Raw genomic sequence first — 23,037 nt, 5'->3', positions numbered from 1 at the left:
TCCTCGGGGGAGCTGCTCCCCAAATCCCTGTTTCCAGGCTCTGTCCCCAGATATTCTGATTCAGGAAGAGCTCGTGGAGTCCTAGGGTGTGTGTGTGTGTGTGTGTGTGTGTGTGTGTGTGTGTGTGTGTGTATGTATGTGTGTGTATACACACACACACACACATATATATATATATATATATATATATATATATATATATATATATATATAGTTTGTTTTGTTTTTTAAGGTTGCCCCTCGTTATCTCTGAGAGGCACCAAATTGGGTACCAGTGGCCCACATTTCTTGACTCCCTGAGCTGGTGCTCATGATGATTTTTCTTTAAGGGAGGAGGGAATGTTTAGAAGCTACACATTTTTAAAGATTCCCCTGCTAGGGATTCACCTTTTCTTGAATTTAAAGTGATGAATTCTGTAACTGATGTCAGAATGTGCCAGTCTTTCTAGTGTAGGGTGTACAGGATGTCCCTGTTTTGCTATTACTAGAGGAAAGAAATATATTTCGAAAGTGTCACTGAATACAGCATAACAATTGGGTTGTTTGTCATTAGAGTTAAAAACTTAACCGAACGCTTTATATACAGTATTTCATTGAGTAACTATGGCCCTTCGCAATGTAATACCCTATTTCATTGTAGCAAGTACAGTTACAATATTTTTTTTTAAAAAATCTCTGTTTATAGTTAAAGGAAAAACCACAAGGAAAGCTATTGAAAATAGGGAAATGCCTCCTCTGAAGAGGGGTCAAGGGATTATCTGGAGAATAATTGAGTCATATGGGAGTGCACTGAGCTCTGGAGGTCAGGTGGTTTAAAGATCAGGGCGCACGTGTTCATGAAGATTAATATGAAAATGGAGATAGCCGGGGAGAGAGCGCGTCTTGTGTAAGCACTTGCTCTGCTCTTATTTGATTCTTTACCACCTCCCTCCCCTCATTCCCCCCCCCGCCCCCCGCCCCCAATACCAAAACTAGTCTTGAAGCCTGCCCTTCTCTCCATCTTCTCATGCTGGCCTTGGAAGGAACATGCTCGCAGATGAAGAAGGAAGTCGCCGTTGTTCCCAGGTCTCCTCGTGCCTACGTGATTGACATGTCGAGGACTGGAGTCCTCTTAGCAGCAGGGATTCTATGTCAAATGGGCCTCCTCGGAAGGGCAAGCTGTTCTTCCTCTGCAGCTGCCAGGCTGCCTGAAATTAGGCAGAAGGAGTCTGCATTTGGATAAAAGGCAGGAATTAGGCTGCATAATGATGGGAAATGTGGCCGGCCCTAATCAGAGGCATCTGCATATGGCATTTTCCCATTTTTGCTGTGTAGGAGGCGTCTGTGTGCGCAGGAAGGAAGTATGAGCACATGTATGAGAAGATGCAGAAAGCGCCTCCTCTTTCCTTTCCTATGCTGAATCCTGATGAATGCTGGATGTTGGAGGCTGGCGTGTGTGCTTGCTTTTGGTTCTTTTTGGTGTGTGTTTTTTTTAACAGCTTTATGGAGATACAATTCACACACCATACAGTTCACTCATTTTAAGTGTGTTTCACTGCGCTGTGAGTATAGTCACAGGGTTGTGCAGCCATCACCACAATCTAATTTGAGAACATTTCTGCCTCTCCTAGAAGAAGCAATTGGTTTTATAAAGATGCAGACCACTCCCCTTGCTTTTTTTTGGTGCGGATGCAGGTTCATCTTTTTTCTCAGAAAGCATTTGTTTTTATATAGAGTCATAACATGTATTTTAATATTCCAAAGGTTACTTGATTTCATGAATTACATTTGAGTTACTGGGTTCATCGAACTACCAGTTGGGACCTTTTCAGTTACAGTCATTTAGCTTGAGCATTAAAAGGGATTTATTAGCTCTTATGACCTGGAAGAAGGAGGGTTGCTGGCCTTAGGAGTAAGTGAATTTCAGGATTCTCTCTCCATCTCTCAGATCTTCTATCCTCACATTGGGCACATTCACCCCCTTTCCAGCTAGAGGACTAGATGTGGGAGTGGGGTACACATCTGCACTCCATTGATGCTTGAAATAGGGGTGCAACTGCAGAAGTGAGGCTGAGGGTCAGATGCAGGCCGCACCTCAGCTTGCCTCTATTTTTGTGTAACTGGTATTTGTAGATACTAAAGGTTTTGATTTACAGTGGGAACTATGGCCTGGAGTGCTTACAGAGTGGTTAGAGCAGGACAGGTATCAAAGAGGGAATTGGTGCTTGCTTTGGCAGCACTGGAATGAATCAGAGAAGATTAGCATGGCCCCTGCACAAGGATGACACACAAATTTGTGAAACATTCCTTATTAAAAAAAAAAAAAAAAAAGAGGGAATTGAAGGTGGTGAGGTCACGGGGGAGAGTGTGGCGCTCAGTTCATGTGAGACCTTGGAAATGGGGAGTCATCACAGGGTTTGGAGCAGAGCAGGGATCTGAATTAGGATTTAAGAAGCTGCCTGGCTGGTGTTGAGCCTAGACTGCAGGGAGACCGCTTGAGGCTATTGTAGTCAATAGTCAAGAACTCAGAGATGTTGGTGCTTGGACCAGGGTGCAGGTGGTGAGGTTCTGGGTATGTTTTGAAAGCAGAGCTCACACAAAATTTCCAGTAGGTTGATGTGGGGTATGAGGCAGAAAACAGACAAGGATGATTGATTCCAAAATTATTGGCTTCAACAACTGAGCCACGATGGCTGTGGATAGAGTGGGTTGAGTAAAGTCATGGGTGTTGGTTTAGACTTAAAAAAATATATATTTTTATTGATTTCAGAGAGGAAGGGAGAGAAGGAGAGCAATATCAATGATGGGAGAGAATCATTGATGACTGGGAGCCTGCAACTCGGGCACGTGCCCTGAGTGGGAATCGAACTGTGACTTCCTGGTTCATAGGTTGATGCTCAACTACTGAGCCACACTGGGCGGGCGTGGTTTAGACTTTTAAAAAAATGTCTTTTAGACTTTCCAGTGAACCTGTGGGTGGGCACCCAGAGTGCTGGGACTGGAGAGAGAGTTGGGTCGAGTGTAAGCTCTGGTGATGTTTAGAGCCTGGAGACTGGATCAGATCACAGAATGAGTGATTGATTGTAGAGGGGGAAGCGAAGGCTTGGTAAAGAGGTGGTGGTGGTGGTGGAAGGAGAAGCCACAGAGACAGGAAGTAACCAATGAGTTAGGGAGTGTGGAGCAAAGGAACAAGAAAGTGGTTTCAGAATTGAAACTTTTGTTAGCTTTTAAGTAACTTATAAATGTGGAAATGTGTTCTTTGAATCCACACAAAGAAATAACTATTTAAGAAGAATGTACCTTCCCTATATCGCCCTTGAGTTTTCTAGCAGCAACGTAACTCCACACATTTGGCATATTCTCAAAGGTATCAAACTACTTAACAATTTTGGAAAGCTGGGGGAAAGGGGACTGTCACTCATATCCCACCCATCCTAACACGGCCCTGTTTAATATTCTGCTAATCGCCTTCTCATCTTCCTCGGTAGGGCTTTTGGTTGTAATCATGTTGAACATGGAAGCTTTGTTTCCTTTTATTGACTTGTTGCCAGCACTTTTTTCATGTTGCGATTATTCTCTTCCAAACAGTGTTTCTCAGCAAGCTCTCCTTTTGGAGTCCACGTTCATCGGGACTCCAACAGCAGGGACTGAAGAGATAAAACAGCCTCTCTGCCAGCTGATGCTTGCTTTCCCCTCTCCTCTCCGCTGCCCCACTCACACTGCGCTTTGTCTGGAGATGGAGAGTGCTGGAAAGAGCGGGGAAGGTGTTAGAGAAGAACTAGGCTGAAAAGGAGACCCGGGAGCCAGCCTGGGGCAGGCCTGGCGGTGGGAGAGTAACAGCCTGCAGGGCTGGACAAAGGGAGAGTGGGCGGGTGGAGAGGGGCCTCCTCCTACCCTGAGCCACCACAGGGCCATGCTTTCTTCGGTGACATCTTCAGCAGTAACACTTCAGTGCCTCGAGAATCTGAAAGAAACATTACAATTTAAAAGGAAAACCCTTCATGCACTATTTGCATATGAGTGGTGGCTGTGTAATTAAGAACAATTAAATTCCCTGGGCTGAATGGAAAGGGAGGCTCCTGCTACTTGCAGCTGTGCCCCTGGAGTGCAGCCTGGAGCTGTCATCTCCCTTGAATTAAGTTTGGAGGCGGTCTGCCCGCCCCACTACCCCCACACATGAAATTCTGTTTTAGCCTGATTGGCTTCTGTAGAGTCCATGGGACTCAGTATGAAACTATTTTGCTTTTCCCCACGACCTTAGAACAGACACTTCTCCGCTCCCTGGGCAAACACTCTACTGGGCCCATTGCAAAGCTATTTACAAACCCATCTCACTTAATGCTCCCAGTGGACCTAGGGGGGTTACTTTATTTATTTATTTTTTTTGAAATTAAATTCTTTATTTTTGAAAGTGTTACATATGTCTCCTTCTCCCATTGACCTCTCCCCGCTTGCTCCCACTCCCAGCACATGTCCTTATACCCCTACTGTCTGTGTCCATTAATTATGCTTATAGGCATGTATTCAGGCTTTTTGGTTGGTCTCTTTACCCCTCCTTCCATCCTTCCCTGTCTTTCCTCTGAGGTTTGTCGGTCTGTTCCATGCTTCTATGCCTCTGTATCTATTTTTGCTCATCAGTTTATTATGTTGTTCATTATATTCCACAAATGAGTGAGATCATGTGCTATTTATCTTTCTCTGACTGGCTTATTTCACTTAGCATAATGCTCTCCAAGTCCATCTGTAACGGGACAACCAGTGGTCCGTGCTGCCTGTCACTAGAGCCAATTCAGCAGAGACAGGGTTGCATCATATATGAGCTTTTATTGCCGGCAGTATGGGAGAGCTGCAGGTCATCCACAAAAATTTGCTCTCCAGCCCCACATAAGCCAGCTGCTCATTTAGGGTAAGATAAGGATTATATGGGGAAGTAGGGATTACAGGCATGGGGAAGTAGGAGGCTGGGGTGGAACTTCATTATTTGGGCAACAAGGCTGTTAATCTTTAAATGGTAATAGGCAGTTCTTGAATGAGAATACCTATAATTCCAAGGTTGACTCCCAGGTCCTGGGGACGTACAACTCCCAGCCAGGTCAGAATGTCCTTTCTTTAACCAATATAATCATGGTTAACAGAGCATGATTAATATTTCCCATAATCATAACTAGTCCCCAATATTCTATTTTTGCCCCTAACACATACATGCTGTTGCAAATGGTAAGAGTTCTTTCTTTTTTTACAGCAGCCTAGTATTCCACTGTGTAGATGTACCACAGTTTCTTAATTCACTCATCTGCTGATGGGCACTTAGGCTGTTTCCAAATCTTAGCTATTGTAAATTGTGCTGCTATGAACATAGGGGTGCATATATCCTTTCTGATTGGTGTTTCTGATTTCTTGGGCTATATTCCTAGAAGTGGGATTACTGGGTCAAAGGGCCGTTCCATTTTTAATTTTTTTTGAGAAAACTCCATACTGATTTCCACAGTGGCTGCACCAGTCTGCATTTCCACCAGCAGTGCACAAGGGCTCCTTTTTTTCTACATCCTCGCCAGCACTTGTTGTTGATGATTATTTTTATTTTTTAGAATTTTTAAAAAATATATTTTTATTGATTTCAGAGAGGAAGGGAGAGGGAGATAGAAACATCAATGATGAGAGAGAATCATTGATAGGCTGTCTCCTGCACGCCCCCTACTGGGGATTGAGCCCACAACCAGGCATATGCCCTGACCAGGAATGCAACTGTGACCTCCTGGTTTATAGGTCAGCGCTCAACCACTGAGCCACGCCGCTGGGCTAGGGGTGTTACTTTAATTTTGTAGCAGTGAAAACTGAAATTCTGATCACAACAGCATTAGATGATCTCTTGTACTAATCTTTCTGGCTAATTTGCCTTTGTGAGTTGGTCCCAGATTGGGCCCCAGTGAGTCTCTATGGGCTCTGGGACTTTGGCAAACGTTTTCACTGCTTTGACCTAATCCCTTCCTCCCAACACTGACTAGGAAACAGGACACTGTCTTTCCCCACGTTCTCTCTTCTGGTTTTGCAAGAGCTCTGCCGTTGGACACCGTGTCGAAGGACTTGAGGTAGATTAAGACGGAGCCGGACTCCACTGTAGGGCTCCTGCCAGCCACCCAGGGGAAGGAGGTAATGTGTCCCGATAATTGAGGCAGTTTCCAGCGGCCTTTAAAAAGTAGAGTAATTTTTACTCTTTGCCTTCACTGCAGTGTAAAGGGTGTCGGGCTCTTATCCGCACGGTCCCTTCTAGGACTTCATTCCTGGAAGGGCAGGTGGAGACCTCACCTGTGTGATCCTTCTAGCGCCTCCTCTATTTCTGGCGTGGCCACTTCAGTCTGGGTTCCCCCGAGTGTTTCACAGAGATCCTCGCGTGCCCCCGCATGGAGGCTTGTCCCTGCACAGGAGACATCAGGCAGAACAAAAGGTTCTGAATTAGAAGCTAGTTTCTGTGTGTCCAGCCCTAAAGGCAGTTCATATGTGGCATTTCTTCGTTGACCCTCGCATGTGACCAGAGCCACCGTCGGCCAGCACCACAGTCCCTGGCTTTCCCAGTGAAAGGCAGCAGGAACCCTACTTTCTTTATTTAGAATTTTCTTTGTTTCACCATCAGGTTTGGGTTATGTTGGGGTTAGTTTTATTGCATTAGACGTTTAGCTCCTGATTTATTGGGAAGCTCTGGTTCTGAACCACATGAAAGGCTGGCCGTGGAGCCTGCCTCCCCGGGGCCGGCAGAGCCCGGAGCCTGGGCCAGCTGCCTGGTGCTCGCTCTGTTGAGCAGTGGCCACTGGCAGGCTCTGGGGCTTGCCAAGGGTGAGAAGCTGTTGCAGTGAGAGTTAAGTTGCGAGGTAACAGAGTTCTAAAAGACGAGTGATTTAGAACAAGGTCGCATTTTTGTTTTGTTTTGTTTTCTCCCACTATTATTTTGTATTGCTTTCAGGTGTACAGCATGGTGATCAGACAGTCATACACTTTACAAAATGTTCTTCCTGATAGTCCGAGTACCACCATGTGAGTTTTTGATATGCAGTTTAAAAATCAAAATGTGTTAAAGGGCAACTTCAAATATAGGGGATTGGTTAAATTATATCACCTCCAAAGCTCCCTTGCCCCCCTCCCCCCAGAAAACGCCTCTCCCCCACACCAAGCAAACAAAAAATAAGAATAAGATAGTGTTTCTCTGTCCTGTCAGAGTCTAGAGCAGGGGTGGGGAAGTCCGACATGAGAAATCATTTGGTCTGGCCCTGCCATGGCACTAGGGGTGAGTTAATGAAATGTGTGACCGAATATAGCAGCTAGCTTTTAAGCTGATAATGTTGTAGGGCCCTCGGATGATGTTATAATTATCCAAATGGCCCTTGGCAGAGGAAAGGTTCCCACCCCTGGTCTAGAGCTCTGTAACTTCGGGCTCCCTCAAGAGCACCGCATCCCCTTCCGTGCGACCTGCTCCTCTTCAGGTGTAGGGTGGCGACATGTGTGTTCATGACAACAGATGGGAGGAATGGGCCAAAGAGTTTCTGGAAGCTGCCTCGTGTTACTTCAACTTGTATCCCATTTGCTAGAACTTGGTCCCATGGCCATCCCCAGCTGCAAGGGAGCCTGGGAAATGTGACCAGTTAAAAATTATGGAAGGAGAGGGGGATATTAAGGGCCAAGAACAACCTCTGTCACAGAACCCTGGGAAAGAAACCATGAAACCGTGAGCATGATTTCTCAAGGGACAATTGCTTGTGACATAACACATTTTTAAGTTACCACACTCCCTTTCCCCCATCCCTAGAAAAAAACAAAAAACAAAAGAACCTCCAGCCCCTCTGACTTGAGTTAAGGAGCATTTGTTTTTCTGGGCACCTTCTAGATGGATTTCTCCAGTCCATGTTCCTCAGGGTTCACATGAGAAAAATCAGCTTTCAAGACATTCTGACAGTGACATTCTCTCACACAAGTGAGCGTGGCAGGAGTACGTCACGCTCTGTGGGCACGTGTGTGGCGTGTGCTAGTGTGTTTAGTGGACAGCTTCACAGTCCCATTAAAAGCACTTCTACATACTTTAAAAAATTATACTCAAGGGTAAATTTTTTCCCCCTCGTTTTAAAGGGAGGAGTCTTCAACTTGTTGAATAGTGCTGTGCAGGTGTTCTGAGAAGCAGCACTGCCCTGAGACACGAGCTAGCTGAGCAACAGTCGCTGTGTTCTTCCTGGTAGACCAAAGCAGCTGGCTCCTTCACTCACTGCGGCCAAGAGGGTCATCAGGCTGGCCCCTCGAGGGACAGGGACACACACACACACACACACACACACACACACACACACGGCTGTGATACTCTCTACTGCAGGTGGAGTGAAGACATGCATGTCAGTGGGATCGAGCATTAATGCTTGTACAATACCAGCAAGTTTAGCTACCGATGTGCTTAAAGGGTTAGAGACGAGCTTTAAAAAAAAATACCTGGCTCAGGTTCAGAGAACTAATATCTAAAGCCATATGGATTATATGGACACTTTGGGAACTCAAAGTTGCTTTTCTGAAAAGAGCTACAGTGTTGCATACACTTGTGATTGACGAGGAAAAGTCCCTCATCCCTCATCTCCCCATGCCTCTTTCATCCTGTGAATTTCTGCTCTGGCTTCTAGCATCATCTGCCCAACTCTGTGACTGCTGGAGACCTCTAGTACCGAATTCTTTTCCATGCTAATTTGTTGTCCTTGAGCCAAAAGGCAACACAAATGTACTTTGCATTTCACGGATTTAAAAATCATATTTAATTATTTTAACACTTTGTAGAGTCTAGGGAAAGATGTTAAGTCTTTAAGCCATAGGCGAGAAGCTGCATGGTGAAAGTTGGAATGGGAGTTGGGACTTAATTACTGGCCTTTTCTTTGGTCGGTTTTTGTAAAGTTGTTTAGCCAGTTAGCCAAAGGAGTCCTTTATAGCCCATGGTGTGGTTAAATGTGTAAATGTAATAATATATTGTAAAATTCTTTAAGCAACATGCAATGTAGTGCCTCTCGAATATAAGGTCCTGCTAGTAAGAGTAGGAGGTAGAAGGTATGGAGAGAGTTGAGTGGTGTAAAAGTGTCACACTACAGGGCAGCCTCCGGCATGTACTTACAGTTAAGAAAGGCAGGGGAGATAGGTCTCATCCAGGCTCCTGGCTGGGCAGGTGGCCATCCCTCACGGAGACAATAGTGCACAGGGAGCCATCCCTCACGGAGACAGTAGTGCACAGGGAGCCATCCCTCACGGAGACAATAGTGCACTGGGAGCCATCCCTCACGGAGACAGTAGTGCACAGGGAGCCATCCCTCACGGAGACAATAGTGCACTGGGAGCCATCCCTCACGGAGACAGTAGTGCACAGGGAGCCATCCCTCACGGAGACAGTAGTGCACAGGGAGCCATCCCTCAGGGAGACAATAGTGCACAGGAAGCCATCCCTCACGGAGACAGTAGTGCACTGGGAGCCATCCCTCATGAAGACAATAGTGCACAGGGAGACATCCCTCACGAAGACAATAGTGCACAGGGAGCCATCCCTCACGGAGGCAGTAGTGCACAGGGAGCCATCCCTCACGAAGACAATAGTGCACAGGGAGCCATCCCTCACGGAGAAAATAGTGCACAGGGAGCCATCCCTCATGGAGACAATAGTGCACAGGGAGCCATCCCTCATGGAGACAATGGTGCACAGGGAGCCATCCCTCACGGAGACAATAGTGCACTGGGAGCCATCCCTCATGGAGACAATAGTGCACAGGGAGCCATCCCTCACGGAGGCAGTAGTGCACAGGGAGCCATCCCTCACGAAGACAATAGTGCACAGGGAGCCATCCCTCATGGAGACAATAGTGAGCAGGGAGCCATCCCTCACCGAGGCAGTAGTGCAGCGCTCTGAACCCTGTGAACCGATGGTGAGAGGAGACTGGGCGTTGAACTCCATCTTAGATTCCATTTGGAGGTGCCTGCAGGCCATCAGCAGGAGGGCGTCTGGTCCAGGCCACCGACACAGGCTTGAGAAATGCATGTCAAACCACAGAAACCAGCTCTGGCTGGTTTAAGCAGAAAAGGAATTTATTGAAAAGCGTTTGGGCAGCGTACAGAATCTCTAGGAAGACTTAAGAACCAGGCTCAGAAAACAAACAAGCCAAAGTGGGCCTAGCAGCTAGAACCGCAGCTGAAACGGGTCATGGAAGTAGACCACAGAAGACACTGTCCCTCTGCTGGTCACTCGCTGCACGGCCACTGTGGTCACTCCAGGACAGGGGATGCTCCACCTTCCTGCGTGGTGGCATCTGCTCCCGATCCCGTGGCCATCCAGAGGGGTGACCGTGGGAGATCTATGAATGCACTAAGGAAGCTTGGCTACTGGACAGCCATGAAAAGACACATGTCTGTATAGGGAACGTCACCCTCTGGGTGATGAATGAACCTAGAGGGTGGGAATTTAGGAAGAATGAGAGAACAGGAGAGAGAGAGAGAGAGAGAGAGAGAGAGAGAGAGAGAGAGAGAGAGAGAGAGAGGGGAAATGAGAAGATGCAGTCCTAGAGGGAGGGGAAAGACTCCATGAGATTTCCTAGAACTTAAGGAGAGCAGCCAGTAGAGAGATTAAGTGAGCTCAGTACTTGGTGACCTCAGCAGGAGCTGTCTTGGTCGGTGAGGGTACAGGATGCCGGAGAAGTGGGGTGGCAGGCCGTGTCGTTAGTGTTGGGCTGATTCCTGTTCAACCGTCAATGGCGGGGTGGCTCTGGGGAGCTGTGTAAACGCTCAAAGTGTCTGTTTCCGTGTGTGTGGAAATGGCACAAAGGACAATAAAGTGCTGGGGGCAGCATCTGGTATACTGTAAGTGCTCAATGAATGCACTTGCTGACATGGTTACTTTGCCAACAGTTTGGCTGTGGAGGGAAGAAGAGGGCTTGAAGAGGTAGGGAGCACCGGGAGAGGGTCTTCTCAAATGAGAGGGGCTGAGTTTCCTGGAGTGGAGGAGGACGGAGGAGGGGAGGGGAGGGTGCACACTTTGGAGAGGGCAGGATGGGGCTGTGCGGCCCTGGAATCAGTCCAGGAACCACCCGGAAAAGGCTGGGAGGGCTTGGTCTTTGAGAGAAGGAGCACCTCAGCCATGGGTGGCATGAATTTGGAGGCCATCAGCCACTGAAGGGGCAGACTAGCATGGAGGACTTTTGTCCTGGCCTTAGGCAGACTTGGCCATCAACATGCCCGGGTGGCTTAAAACCCCAGCTATCCTGTTGTTGGCAAGAGCGCCTCCAACAGACCACAGTTGGTATTGCTCCAAGGACTTGTCTTTTCGCTTGGACCTGGAAGCCCGGCTTTTTAGAGTGGAAGGAATCAGGAAAACGGTGCTCTACCAAATGTCTTCCCCCTACCTCCGTGGGGATTTAATGGGGAAAATACTGGCTTCTGCTTCCACTGTGAAGTGTTTCTTTGCAAACTGTTCATTTACCAGGAAGAATGGCAGTTCTAACTTGAGTAGACATGCCTGTGTATTTGATATTTTTCCTCTCAAACTTCTGGGGAGAAGCATTTTTGTAAATGAAAAGTAAAAGCAGGAAACAGCTTGTAGTGCTAAGATTATGATGCCCTTTTCCCCGGAGGCCCTCAGGCCGAGGACTCACTGTGAGGTCACAGAAGCGCCTCCGGCAGAGTCTGTACCGTGGGTGGGAACCCGCCGAGGCTTTGCCCTGAGTGGGCTCGGGCTCAGGAGCGGCAGCCCCAGGCTGGGGCTTATTCTATCTGTGCAGGGATCAATTCCAGGTTTATTGCATAACCAAAAAGTCCCGAATTCCTCCCAGGTCTCTGGCAGTACCAGCAGAGTTCTAGAAATATCTGCTCAGGGTCCAAGGAGATGTCACAGTGCAGGAATCCCCACCTCAAGGGAGTCCAGTGCCCGCCGGGGCCTGAATGGGCACTCAGAGTCTCCTGACTCGGAGAATAGCCCAGTAAGTAGTTCATCAGCATAACAGGTCTTTCCTTGAAAACTTTAATCTAGACCCACGGTGGGGAACCTTTTTTCTGCCATGGGCCATTAGGATAATTATAACATCATTCGAGGGCCCTACAAAATGATCAACTTTAAAGTTAACCTGCTATATTTGGTCAAACAGTTAATTAACTCACCCCTAATGCCTTGGCAGGGCCAGACCAACCGATTTCTCGGGCCTTATATGGCTCACTGGCCTGAGGTTCCCCCACCCCCTCGTCTAGACAATAGCATTATTTTCGCGTGATCTACTTACTTCATTACCTTCCTGAGTGTTTGTGAAATGGGTGTCAACCCTTTTCTCTTGTTCACACCACCATTTTATCCTCATCCTGTGGCTAAAGCCCTTGTCCTAGCCTTAAAGAAATTTCTTTAAGCACTTGCTGCTCTCTGCGGGTATTGAAAGAGTTTGCATTTGAAAGGCAGTAGCTGTAGGTGCTGGGGTTTCTGGAGCTGGAGGAAAGCCTGTCCATTTAAGAATATGGAAAACCAGACCCTTCCACCCTCCCTGTAGGTGATCACTTCACATTCCTTGTAGAAGGTGGAGTTATTTTTCACCTGCTCGGGGCGGCTTCTGCAGCCCCTCATCTGAAACATTGCAGCGCTATGGTCCAGCACAGAGCCATGGTGCATAACCGTTTCATGGCAGGGAGCGCCTGACTCTTGCCTTCCTTCTGGCCCAGTGAAGCCATTTGTTAGCTGCCTCGCTGTCTCAGAGGCTCCCTCATAGCTACTCTCTCCTTTTCTCACCTCACCGCTCACACTCACCTTCTTGCTTTTTGCTCTGCACCCTGCTGCTCAGAGCCAACAACAGGCTAGCTTGCCAGTGTGTTTTCTGTGCTCAGATGGTGCTTTCCTAATTTTGCATCTTCCCCTCTGCTGTTAGCTGTGCTACAAGTGGTCTCCATTCAGTTTCCATTCATGCTAGATGTTCATTGAGACCCATTCCCCGTTCAAAACCATGCCTGATTTTTTTTTTCTTTTTAAGGTAAGTTTCTCCTTTTCTCTCTGAATGCTCTTGCTCTTTGAGTGTTGCTTGTCCAGCTTGGCCAAGCTTTGTCCAGCTTCCTGGATTATAACCTTGAGGGGGGAGAATCTTCCGTGAGCTGGCCCCAGACCCTGTGCATCCATACCTCACTTACTAAATTGCCGAGAGCTGTGCCCGGAGTCCCTGGGCCCCTTTTTTGCTCATTCAGAAGAGGTAGAGCATGGCATTTGAAATGATGTGTTTCAGTCACATAACATTTGTGCATGGCCAGAACAGGTGGTTATATAGTTAATCCATTTCCAAATCTCAGTAACTGGGATGAATTTTTCTAAAGGGTGTGTGTCTGTTATCAGCACAAAGATGGATTTTCCTGGGAATAAAAAGTCTGGGCATCCCAACACTTTCCCAAGGATCTTAGAGTCACCTGGTCCCTCTCCTTCATTTTGCCAAAGAGAAAACTGTGTCACATGGGAGCTCATAGCTGGGACCTGAACCAAGGGCCTCTCATTTCCAGTGAAATTCCTTTCCTCTTTTTCTAGCCACTTTTTTGAACTGTGTTTGTTTTATATGCAGAAAAAAAAGATAGCCATTTTTTTTTTTTTAAATAAGAGGAGAGGAGATTAAAGAAAAAAAATGTTAGGTGATTTAAGGCAAAGATATTCTTTCAAAATAACATGTGGGCTGCCCTAGCTGGTTTGGCTCAGTGGATAGAGAATTGGCCTGCAGACTGAAGGGTCAGGGGTTCAATTCTGGTCAAGGGCACATGCCTGGGTTACGGGCTGGATCCCCAGTGTGGGGTGTGCAGGAGACAGCTGATCAATGATTCTCTTTCATCATTGATGTTTCTATCTCTCTCTCCCTCTCCCTTCCTCTCTGAAATTAATAAAAATATATTAAAAGTAAATAAATAAATAATACTTGGACTTCCTTGAACATATGTCCTGCTGCCGAGGGAAGGCTCAGCTCTGCAAAAAGTGGGTGTCTTTAGAATAATGACTAAGAGCCCAGGTCTGTATTCATTTGTTCTTTTCAGAGCGAATACTGCTACCCCATTTGGGACTTCTAAATCCAGAGCCAGCTCCGACTCCAAGCTCAATGGGCCTCTCCGCCTGTTCTCACTGCTTTTCTTGTTAGATGAGAATCATCCTCTTAGTAACACGATCTAGTATTTATTGCATTTAACTGTGTGCCAGTCACGAAACAAAGGCGTTTTTACCTCGTTTTACACTGAGGACGACTGCGAGGTGTAGACAGGGTTGTCATCTCCACTTTACAGATAAAGGGGGCTTTAGAGTAATTTAGCAACTGACCCACTCGGGACTGGAAAGTGATGGCCTTGGACCTGGAGCCCACGTTTGTCTGGACCCTGAAGCCCAGGAGAGACTGCCTGGGTCCCTGTAGGTCACACGGCCTTGCGTAGACCTGAATGCTGTACCAGGCTCATGTCTGTGACCTGGACAGGTCTGCTTTGGAATTTTGGCTCTGCCTCTTAGTCGCTGTGTTAGCTTGGGTAAATTAATTTAATCCTACAGACTTTCCTCATTCAGAGGTTGTACGTGAAATCTGGTGGCACATCCACTTCCGGGACACAAGGCAGGAAGGAGACTGTCATAAATTATTTTACTTATTACTTATACAGTAGCATGACTTTCCTAAGATAATTTTTGACATGTGAAGTTGCCTGTTTTCTTTTTCTTCTGGAAGGCTGAGCCCTGGCCAGCTTGGTCGGGAGTGGGGTGGTCGTGGTGCGTCTGCTGTTGGCACCTCTTTATGTCAGTCGCCTCCTGTGACTCCTCAAAACATTTATGGAGGCTCTTGGGTGTGTTAGTGGCCTTTTTTGCAAGCAAGTCATGGGGTTAGTCCTGGCCTTTTGGGGCTTGAGGGGGACCCAGTAAATCGTACCTCTTCTCTCTGGAAGCTCAACACAAGAGAGAGGTTGGCAGGAGTTAAGCAGATGGAGACTTGAGGTGTCACATTCAGTATTAATGTGGCCGATGTTGTAGATAGAATAAAGAAGATACAAATAGGAGATAACAGACAGAGGAGTCTTAGGAGAGAGGATGGAATAAGGGAAGCTTAGATGGAAGAAGGAAAATGGAGGGAGGAAGAAAAGATTGCAGCCAGGATTCACTCTGTGAGGTGAGGATTTTGAAAGGGTTTCTCTGGACTCTATGTTGTTTGCATCTTCAAGGAAAGTGGGAGAAGAACTTGCTGAAGGTCACAGAGCTTCTGTTGGCTGGCAGGTGGGAAACTCAGATGTCCACTCCTGGACCAGCCTCAGAACCATGCTTGGCGGAGGGCTACTTGGTGGGAGGAGAAAATGGAAAGAGTGTATTTTGGAAAGCTTGCTTGAGCCTTTGAAAACAGTTGCACAGGTTACACTTAGGCGCTTCTTCGGTTAAATATTTTTGGGTTACATGACTTTTAAAATGTAGTACATACATTGTGTCCTCCCTCGTTTTAAAAATAAAAAGTAGCGTATTATACATATTGTTCTTCAACTTGCTTTTTTCACTTCCCTATATGCTCTGAAGATCACTTTTATAGCCGTTAAAAGTTGCCCCATTTCCTTTCATAGTTCTGTTGTACTTTATTAAGTGTCAAGGTTTGTTCAACCTTTTGATGGATGTTTGGTGTGTTTTTTTCCCAGTTGTGTGTTGGTTAATGTTTAAAAATTAGCTTTCTCCAGGGGAGAAAGCTCTGATTTGGAGTGTTTGCAAATTTCTATGTGGTGTAAACACTCCCACCATGGTTGATTTCAAGCTACTAACATCATGTCACTGGATGTGAAGTTGGGAAGTGATGTACAATAGCACACCATTATAAAGTTTTTCTGCCATTCACATATACATGTAAATACCTTCAAGAATCCTATATAATAAAAGGCTAATATGCAAATTGACTGAACAGCGGAACAACTGGTCCCTATGACGCACACTGACCACCAGGGGGCAGATGCTCAACACAGGAGCTTCCCCCTGGTGCTCAGTGTGCTCCCACAGGGGGAGCACTGCTCAGCCACAAGCTGAGCTAACGGTCATCAGTTGGACATCCCCTGAGGGCTCCCAGACTGTGAGAGGGTGCAGGCCGGGCTGAGGGACCCCCTGAGTGCATGAATTTCGTGCACCGGGCCTCTAGTATAGACAATAATAAAGTCTGATAGTAAAACTACTAAATAAATAAATTGTTGTACACATATGCACATACATTCATACACACATATTATGTATACATATATACATATATTTTATATTTTATATATTATAGTATATATATTTTGTATTTTATGTATTTCAGTATGCTTATAAATTGTATGTTTTTTAATGTGTTTTCTTTATATGCTTTTTGGTATATTAATTTGTGGCTTTTGATTCTGAAGGAAGTCATGATAATGTTTAATAAGTATCAAAAATGTGACCTGCCATGGGAGATTTTATGTGGTGGTTTTCCTTAAAAATACAGGTGATGGTTGCAGCCTTTAGGAGCAACCCTGGCTATGTGCCCCATCCTTTCCTTGTTATAAGTAATATAATAAATGTAGGGGCCAAAGCTTCCTCCTTCTGCAGTCCCCACCCCCACCCCAATCCCAACTCACTTTTGAATGTCATTTCTTGAATTGGGGTTTATGAAAATAGTCATGTTATCTGAATTCATCCAGAAATGAAGCCTGTTAAAAATGAAATCTATCCCTATTTTTATCTGAATACTTACAGAACTTGTACATTAGATATGAAGTTGTAGTAACCATAATCTAAGAGTATCTTAGATTTTTGCAGCTGCAGAAATATATCAGACTTCTAATAATTCAATTTTAGCATTGAAAATCTAGTTCAGACTCATTTACAAGAGAGTTAAATTGTAAGAGCCATTGGCCTAAGATATCCTCTTAACTTAGCATTCAAATTTTAAACCTACAACAAAAATTAATCTCTCTATTCTTCTTTTTTTCTTTCTTTTTTAGCTTCTCAGACAAACTATTTAGTGGAAAGGGCTTACATTTCCAGCCATCAGTTCTAGATTTTGGAATTCAGTAAGTATCTTTGCTTTATAATTTTTAAGAACTTATTTGCATTATTTTCTCTCAGGATATTTTATAAGTGTATGATGTTAAATACTTTAAAAATATGTTCAGAATATCAAGGGAAATCAATCCTGGGAATTGTTAAAGGGAATATTTTTTGTGTGTGTGCAAAGGAGAGTATAAGAATTGTTTTAGCCCTTTCTTTAGTTTTTAACAAATGTACTTATAATAACTTGTAGTGATTGGAATTTAATAGGAAGTCAATATTAAGTTCTTGTTTTTCTAAAATAAATCAGGTTATTATATAATGAAAAACTCTAAATATTGATGGCTTCTGAATTCATTTCATTAGATTCATTTACTGACTTGTTTTTCCTACTCTCTATGCTTCAGGTTTCAAACTTGCACTATACAGACACTCGTTATTACGGTTAAGACTTTGGAAATGAGTTAAGTGGGGAGGACAGCGCATAAGCTGTAATTACTGACTGTGCCTCCTGTTAAGAACCATGAGGTGAAGGGAATGTGACAAGTGTCAGTTGAGAGACTAATCTGTGAACTCCGGGGAAATTAAGGAAGAGAAGGGTGGAGCCCTGCAGGAGAGGAGTGAACTTTAGGACTCCTGTTGGCTGTGACAAAGTTTGAAACTTAGAGTGTTCAACTCCCTGGATGCAGAATGTTGCTGCAATGAGTAGATAGAATTTCAGATTTCTCGAGTTTCCAGGATGGAAGTAAATGAGTGTTTTGGATGGAAAAGCTCTGCTTGCTTTAGCAGCCTGGAGCCTCACTTGAGTTTTACGAAGAGCTTTTTGAGTTACGAGAAAAATTATGTGAATGAAATAACCGAGGTGTTAAGAGAGCATCTGGGGTGAGTTAGTGGGGGTCTCCTGGCGTGTCCTCCCCTATTCATCTGGGTGTCTTTCTTTCCATTTCCTTCTGATCCAAGAGAATGGAGTGGCAGTGAGGGAGAATGGATTTTCAGTGTAAAGTACCTTGTGGAGCTTTTAAAGGAGATTCCTTGAAAGGAAGAAGAGATAAAAGTGTGGAGGGAGATTGCTAACTTTATAAGACTCTAGGTGCCTGCTTTTTCGTTTATGAATTTTTACTCTTAGGTCAAGAAACTTTATTAGGAGCTAAATCTATAATAAAACCTCACTGATTTCAAATTCTGAGAGAGCACAGTGCTTTTATGGAAAGTCTTTATTGTAAAAAGTTTTAATGGAGGACCTACTTTAAAGAAGTGTCTAGTACAGTTTGGTAGAGAGAATAAGATGGATAGTGATCAGTGCGCTTAGGGTAGGTAAACCATTCCAGGTCATAGGATGCTGGCTGTGTATAATATATTTGCTCTTCAGTAATGAAGAAGTCCTGTACTCAGTGCACCTGGATGGATGTATATATTAGCTACATATGTTAATTAGCTATATATATATATTATCAATTGCTGATCCTGATGGCTGAAAGCATATTAAAAAAAGCTTAAATTCTTTGACTTGAAAAGGTTGCTAATTTTTAGACTTGAGTCACCTTTGGATGATTTACTTAACTTACATTTATGTAGTAGTTTTATAGTTCTCAAAGCACAGCCATATCTCTTGTCATTTGAATCTTCTAATCAATCCTGGAAGGATAGGTATTATATATGTGTGCGGGTGTGTGCATGCGTGTGTGCATGCGTGTGTGCGTGTGTGTGTGTTACTTTCCAATATCTCTATATTTGACCATGCATTAAAATGTGTTCATACATTTGTTGCAGAGGAGCAATGTGGTTTGCTCACGGAGTGACAGAATAAATCTGATTCCTAAGCTATTTTACTTATAAGTGAGATCTATCTAGGATATGATTATGGGAATAAGTAGGTTTTGTGGAAGTTTTTAAAATTTCAGTAAGAACAAATGAGTTTAAATTACAACCTTTAAAAATTAGTCATTTTACCTGACTTCTGATAAATGGCATAATTTATAGGCATTAGAGTAAAACTTTAGCCATAGTTCTTCTCCTGATTTCTTTCCTGCCCTAGTTCAGCTTTGGCTGCTGTTTATTTTCACGCTGACCTTGGGCAAGCCCCATTGCTTTTCATAGCGTTGGTTTCCCTCTGGGGTGCCGGATCAGGATCATGTTTTTCAGTTGTCCCCTGCCTACTGGTACTTCTTAGGGCTTATTTTAAGGGTTAATATTCTGCTGGTCCTGAGGTTTAAAGTGCTAATCATTCATAAGAGATTTTAATCGTTCTTTTGTAGTATTAAATTAACAAGGCATCTTCCAGTTGTCACCAGCGAAGGAAATTCTTATCCTCATAACACTTTTAAAAATAGAATTTAAAAAATAGAGTAAAAATAGCACAGTGCTAGCTAGGTTTCAGCAGCGTGCTCGGTCAGGCCTGGGGAAGTCTGGTGGATGCAGTCCCCGGACTCCGGAGCATTGCAGTTTTGCCGCCGTGTTTTCTAATCTCTTCCTCTGGGAGACATTTGTGTCCTTTGAAACAAAAAACCTTGTGTTCCAATTGTGTGAATGGGATATAAGCCTTTGAGGATCAGCAGTAATAACTTTGCTGATTGATTCTTACTATTTACCTAAACCCTAAACCCATGGAAGTCCTTGTTTATTTAATTTAATTGAGAGAAAAGACAAAGGTGAACCCAGTACTTTCGAGGTAGGGCTTTTGGAGGTGGCCCTTTATGCTTATGGTAGTATAAACATTTTAGTTGTATCATTAAAGACAGTGAAAGTGCAAGGTTTTAACCACACTGATGTGTATTTTACTTGTAACTGGCTGTAAAGGACTGATTTTGTTTTTTGTTAATCCTGACCTGGGGTTATTTTTTTCATTGATTTTTGGAGAGAGTGGAAGTGGCGGGAGAGGGATAGAGAGAGAGAGAAACATCAATATGAGAGAGACACATCGGTCGGTTGTCTCCCACATGCTGAGCTGGGGATTGAGCCTGCTACCCAGGTACATGGCCTGACTGGGAATTGAATCCGAAAACCTTCAGTCCTCGGGCTGACACTCTAACCACCAAGGGCAGGGCAGGACTTATTTTAAAAAATACACATTGGATGTATGAAATCTTCAATTAAGGTCTGTGATTAAAAGTAGGAGGAAAAGCTAGAAGAAAAATCCCAAGGATTTGATAGTGATAATATAGTATTTTGGGAATCCCATTGTGCTTCATTTCTTTTTTTTTCTTTTTTTGTGCTTCATTTTTTTAAAAAGCACAAGCATACCGGAGATGAGTTTTTTGCTGATTTTAGAATATAGTTTTATTTGTGAGGCTTACTAATGAAAACTGTATATTTGGGTCTTGTTACTGAGAGTATTAAAACTGAGAAATGATTTCAGTGAAATTGTTGCAGGCTCTCTAGTACTGCAGCTAATTTAACTGTAGTGAATTTGGCATTGGGCAGTGGAACCAGAGGTAAATGATTAGAGGGAACATTGCAGGTAGCTCCAGGTAGGTGGTCAGAGCCAGCCTTGTAGGTGGGAAAGCCAAAAGAAAGGTCTTCAGCCGCTAGGGTATTTGCTATAGAGCAGAGATCCTTACTCCGAAGTTCATAGAAAGTTTTGAAGTTACGTCTAAACTTTCCTGTGTTCATGTTTGTGGAGGGAGGAGCCAAACTTTTATCAGGGTGTTCTTAAAGTCTCACGGTATTTAACTGGGTGAAAGCCACTGCTAGAAGGTGTTACAGGGTTTTCATTTTTTCTCAGAAGAATGGTCTGTCGCAACAGTTAAATTTTTATAAGGCTTATTAAGTCTCGTTGCCAGTTGAAACTCATCCCCCTGAAAAGCCTCTTTAAATTTATTACTCAGGAAGCAAACTCTAAAAAACTTGGGTTTCTCTATGAGTACAGTTTCTTATCTAAACATATGTGCATTTGATTCAGAGTCCCAGCCAGACACGTAGTACCTGGTTCCCACTGTGTGCTTTTTGCAAGCATGTTATGGCCTGGATGGGTTGAATACCTGTAACCCAAAAACCACTGGGGTGCTATAATGGGTTGGCATAAGTCTTGTAAAAAAAGTTTTTTTTGGAGGGTGTTTTTTTTCCGTTGTTGATGAAATGTTTTATTAATAACAGGGTTTGATAATTGTTGCTTTCAACTTTGTAATAAACATCAACAGCTTTCTTGGTTTAAAGTATATACTAGTATATATATATATATATATGGATGGATGGATAGTTATAGTTATAAGCACACAATGCATTATTCATATATTATTTTTCCCTCTGTTTTCCTAGGTTCCTGGGACACCCTGCAGCCAAGATCCTCTATGCTTATAACCCGAGTAGAGATAGCGAGGTCGTGGTGAATTCAGTGTTTACAGCTGCTGGACATTTCCATGTGCCTCCTGTTCATTGCAGGGTGAGTGTTGATGTGCTCTTGGAAACTATGCTGTGGCGGGCTGCCAGTTTTTCTTGCTTTCTTTGGCCTCGAGTTTTTACTTTCTGCTCCCTGTCTCCCCTTTTTCTGCTACCCAAGCTCTTTCCTTCTGTGTGTTTGCTTTAGCACTTATTTTTTTTTTAGTTGTTCATATTCATGATTTTGGTGGTTCTTGATATCTCCATGGGAAAAAAGTGTAACAGTATAAACGAGGTAGTAATGGATGAATATTTAATAAGACTTTTTCATCATTAAAGATGCTTAATGTTATCTGTTTTGAAATGACAACCCATGTTGAGGCTTGTAGTAACTAAGACAAGTTAATAGTTGTGATCTCTTCACCTGGTGAACCCACTAAGGTAGGTAGGACTCCTTGGAAATGCAGGAGTAAGAGGTAGAAAATAACTCCTTAATATGCTAATGTGCACCATTACACAGAGATCAAGACCCTGGTCTTTCAGTAGTTTCAATTTCGGTGGTCTTTAACTTGTAATGAAGATTCCCAATTACCAGTGGCTTTTACTTATTTATTTTACTTACTTATGTCCACTGATGCACTTTTTAAAATATATATATTTTTATTGATTACAGAGAGTAAGGGAGAGGGAGAGAGAGATAGAAACATCAATGATGAGAGAGAATCATTGATCGGCTGCCTCCTGCATGCCCTCTACTGGGGATTGAGCCTACAACCTGGGCATGTCCTTGACTGGAATCAAACCTGGGACCCTTCAGTCCTCAGGCCAATGCTCTATCCACCGAGCCAAACCAGCTAGGGCCACCTGATGCACTTTTTAAAAATTCCTGTAACTGCCCTGGCTGGTGTAGCTCAGTTGGTTGAGCATTGTCCCGTGCACTGAAAGGTCCACAGTTCGATTCCCGGTCAGGGTGTGGGCTCGAACCCCAGTAGGGGGTATGGAGGAGGTGTCTCTCTCTCTCTCTCTCCGCTCTCTTTTCCTGTCTCTCTCCTCCTCTCTCTCTCTCAAATCAATTTTAAAAAATGCTGTGACTAAGGAAATGGCACAAGAGAGAGTGAGAGAGAAACATCATCAATCAGCTACCTCCTGCCATCCTGCCCCCTTCCCTTCTCCTCCCCATTGGGGATCGAGCCAGCAACCCAGGCATGTGTCCTGACCAGGAATTGAACTGGTAACCTCTTGGTTTCTGGGTCGACCCTCAACCGCTGAGCCACGTCAGTCGGGCTCCCTGACTTTTATTTAGTATCAATGTGTTAAGTAAATCTAGAACTGTGTTAGATAAAGGCGTTGAACGCGTGGGAGTGGAAGAGGAGGGAAGAGGAAAGATGTGAGGCATGTGAGTCTAATCCAGCCGTGGGCAAACTACGGCCCGCAGGCCGGATCCGGCCCGTTTGAAATGAATAAAACTAAAAAAAAAAAAAAGACCGTACCCTTTTATGTAATGATGTTTACTTTGAATTTATATTAGTTCACACAAACACTCCATCCATGCTTTTGTTCCGGCCCTCCGGTCCAGTTTAAGAACCCATTGTGGCCCTCAAGTCAAAAAGTTTGCCCACCCCTGGCTAATCCCAAGTGAAAGGACTCGGCAACTCTCTTGCCATGAGTCCACACTATGTTCTTTGGAATGTTCTATTAGATTGTGGTTGTTGATCTCAGGGATTCCTGCTGCTTAC

General features: G+C 44.3%; 1 protein-coding gene and 1 non-coding gene across 2 annotated transcripts in view; both read left to right on the top strand.

Annotated features, from left to right (window-relative positions):
• TMEM131L (transmembrane 131 like) overlaps positions 1-23,037 on the top strand; it is a 146,185-nt gene that overhangs the window by 58,160 nt on the left and 64,988 nt on the right. Inside the window, 2 exon segments of the mRNA XM_059697802.1 lie at positions 16,942-17,010; positions 21,242-21,365. Coding sequence (XP_059553785.1) covers positions 16,942-17,010; positions 21,242-21,365 — 193 coding nt within the window.
• LOC132236242 (U6 spliceosomal RNA) lies at positions 2,192-2,295 on the top strand. Its single transcript, XR_009453205.1, has one exon. It is a non-coding gene; the product is annotated as a U6 spliceosomal RNA (small nuclear RNA).

This window comes from Myotis daubentonii, chromosome 5, assembly GCF_963259705.1.
Source record: "Myotis daubentonii chromosome 5, mMyoDau2.1, whole genome shotgun sequence".
Taxonomy (NCBI): Eukaryota; Metazoa; Chordata; class Mammalia; order Chiroptera; family Vespertilionidae; genus Myotis; species Myotis daubentonii.
Note: the sequence above shows the minus strand (reverse complement) of the source record. Positions and strands in the feature narration are given on the sequence as shown.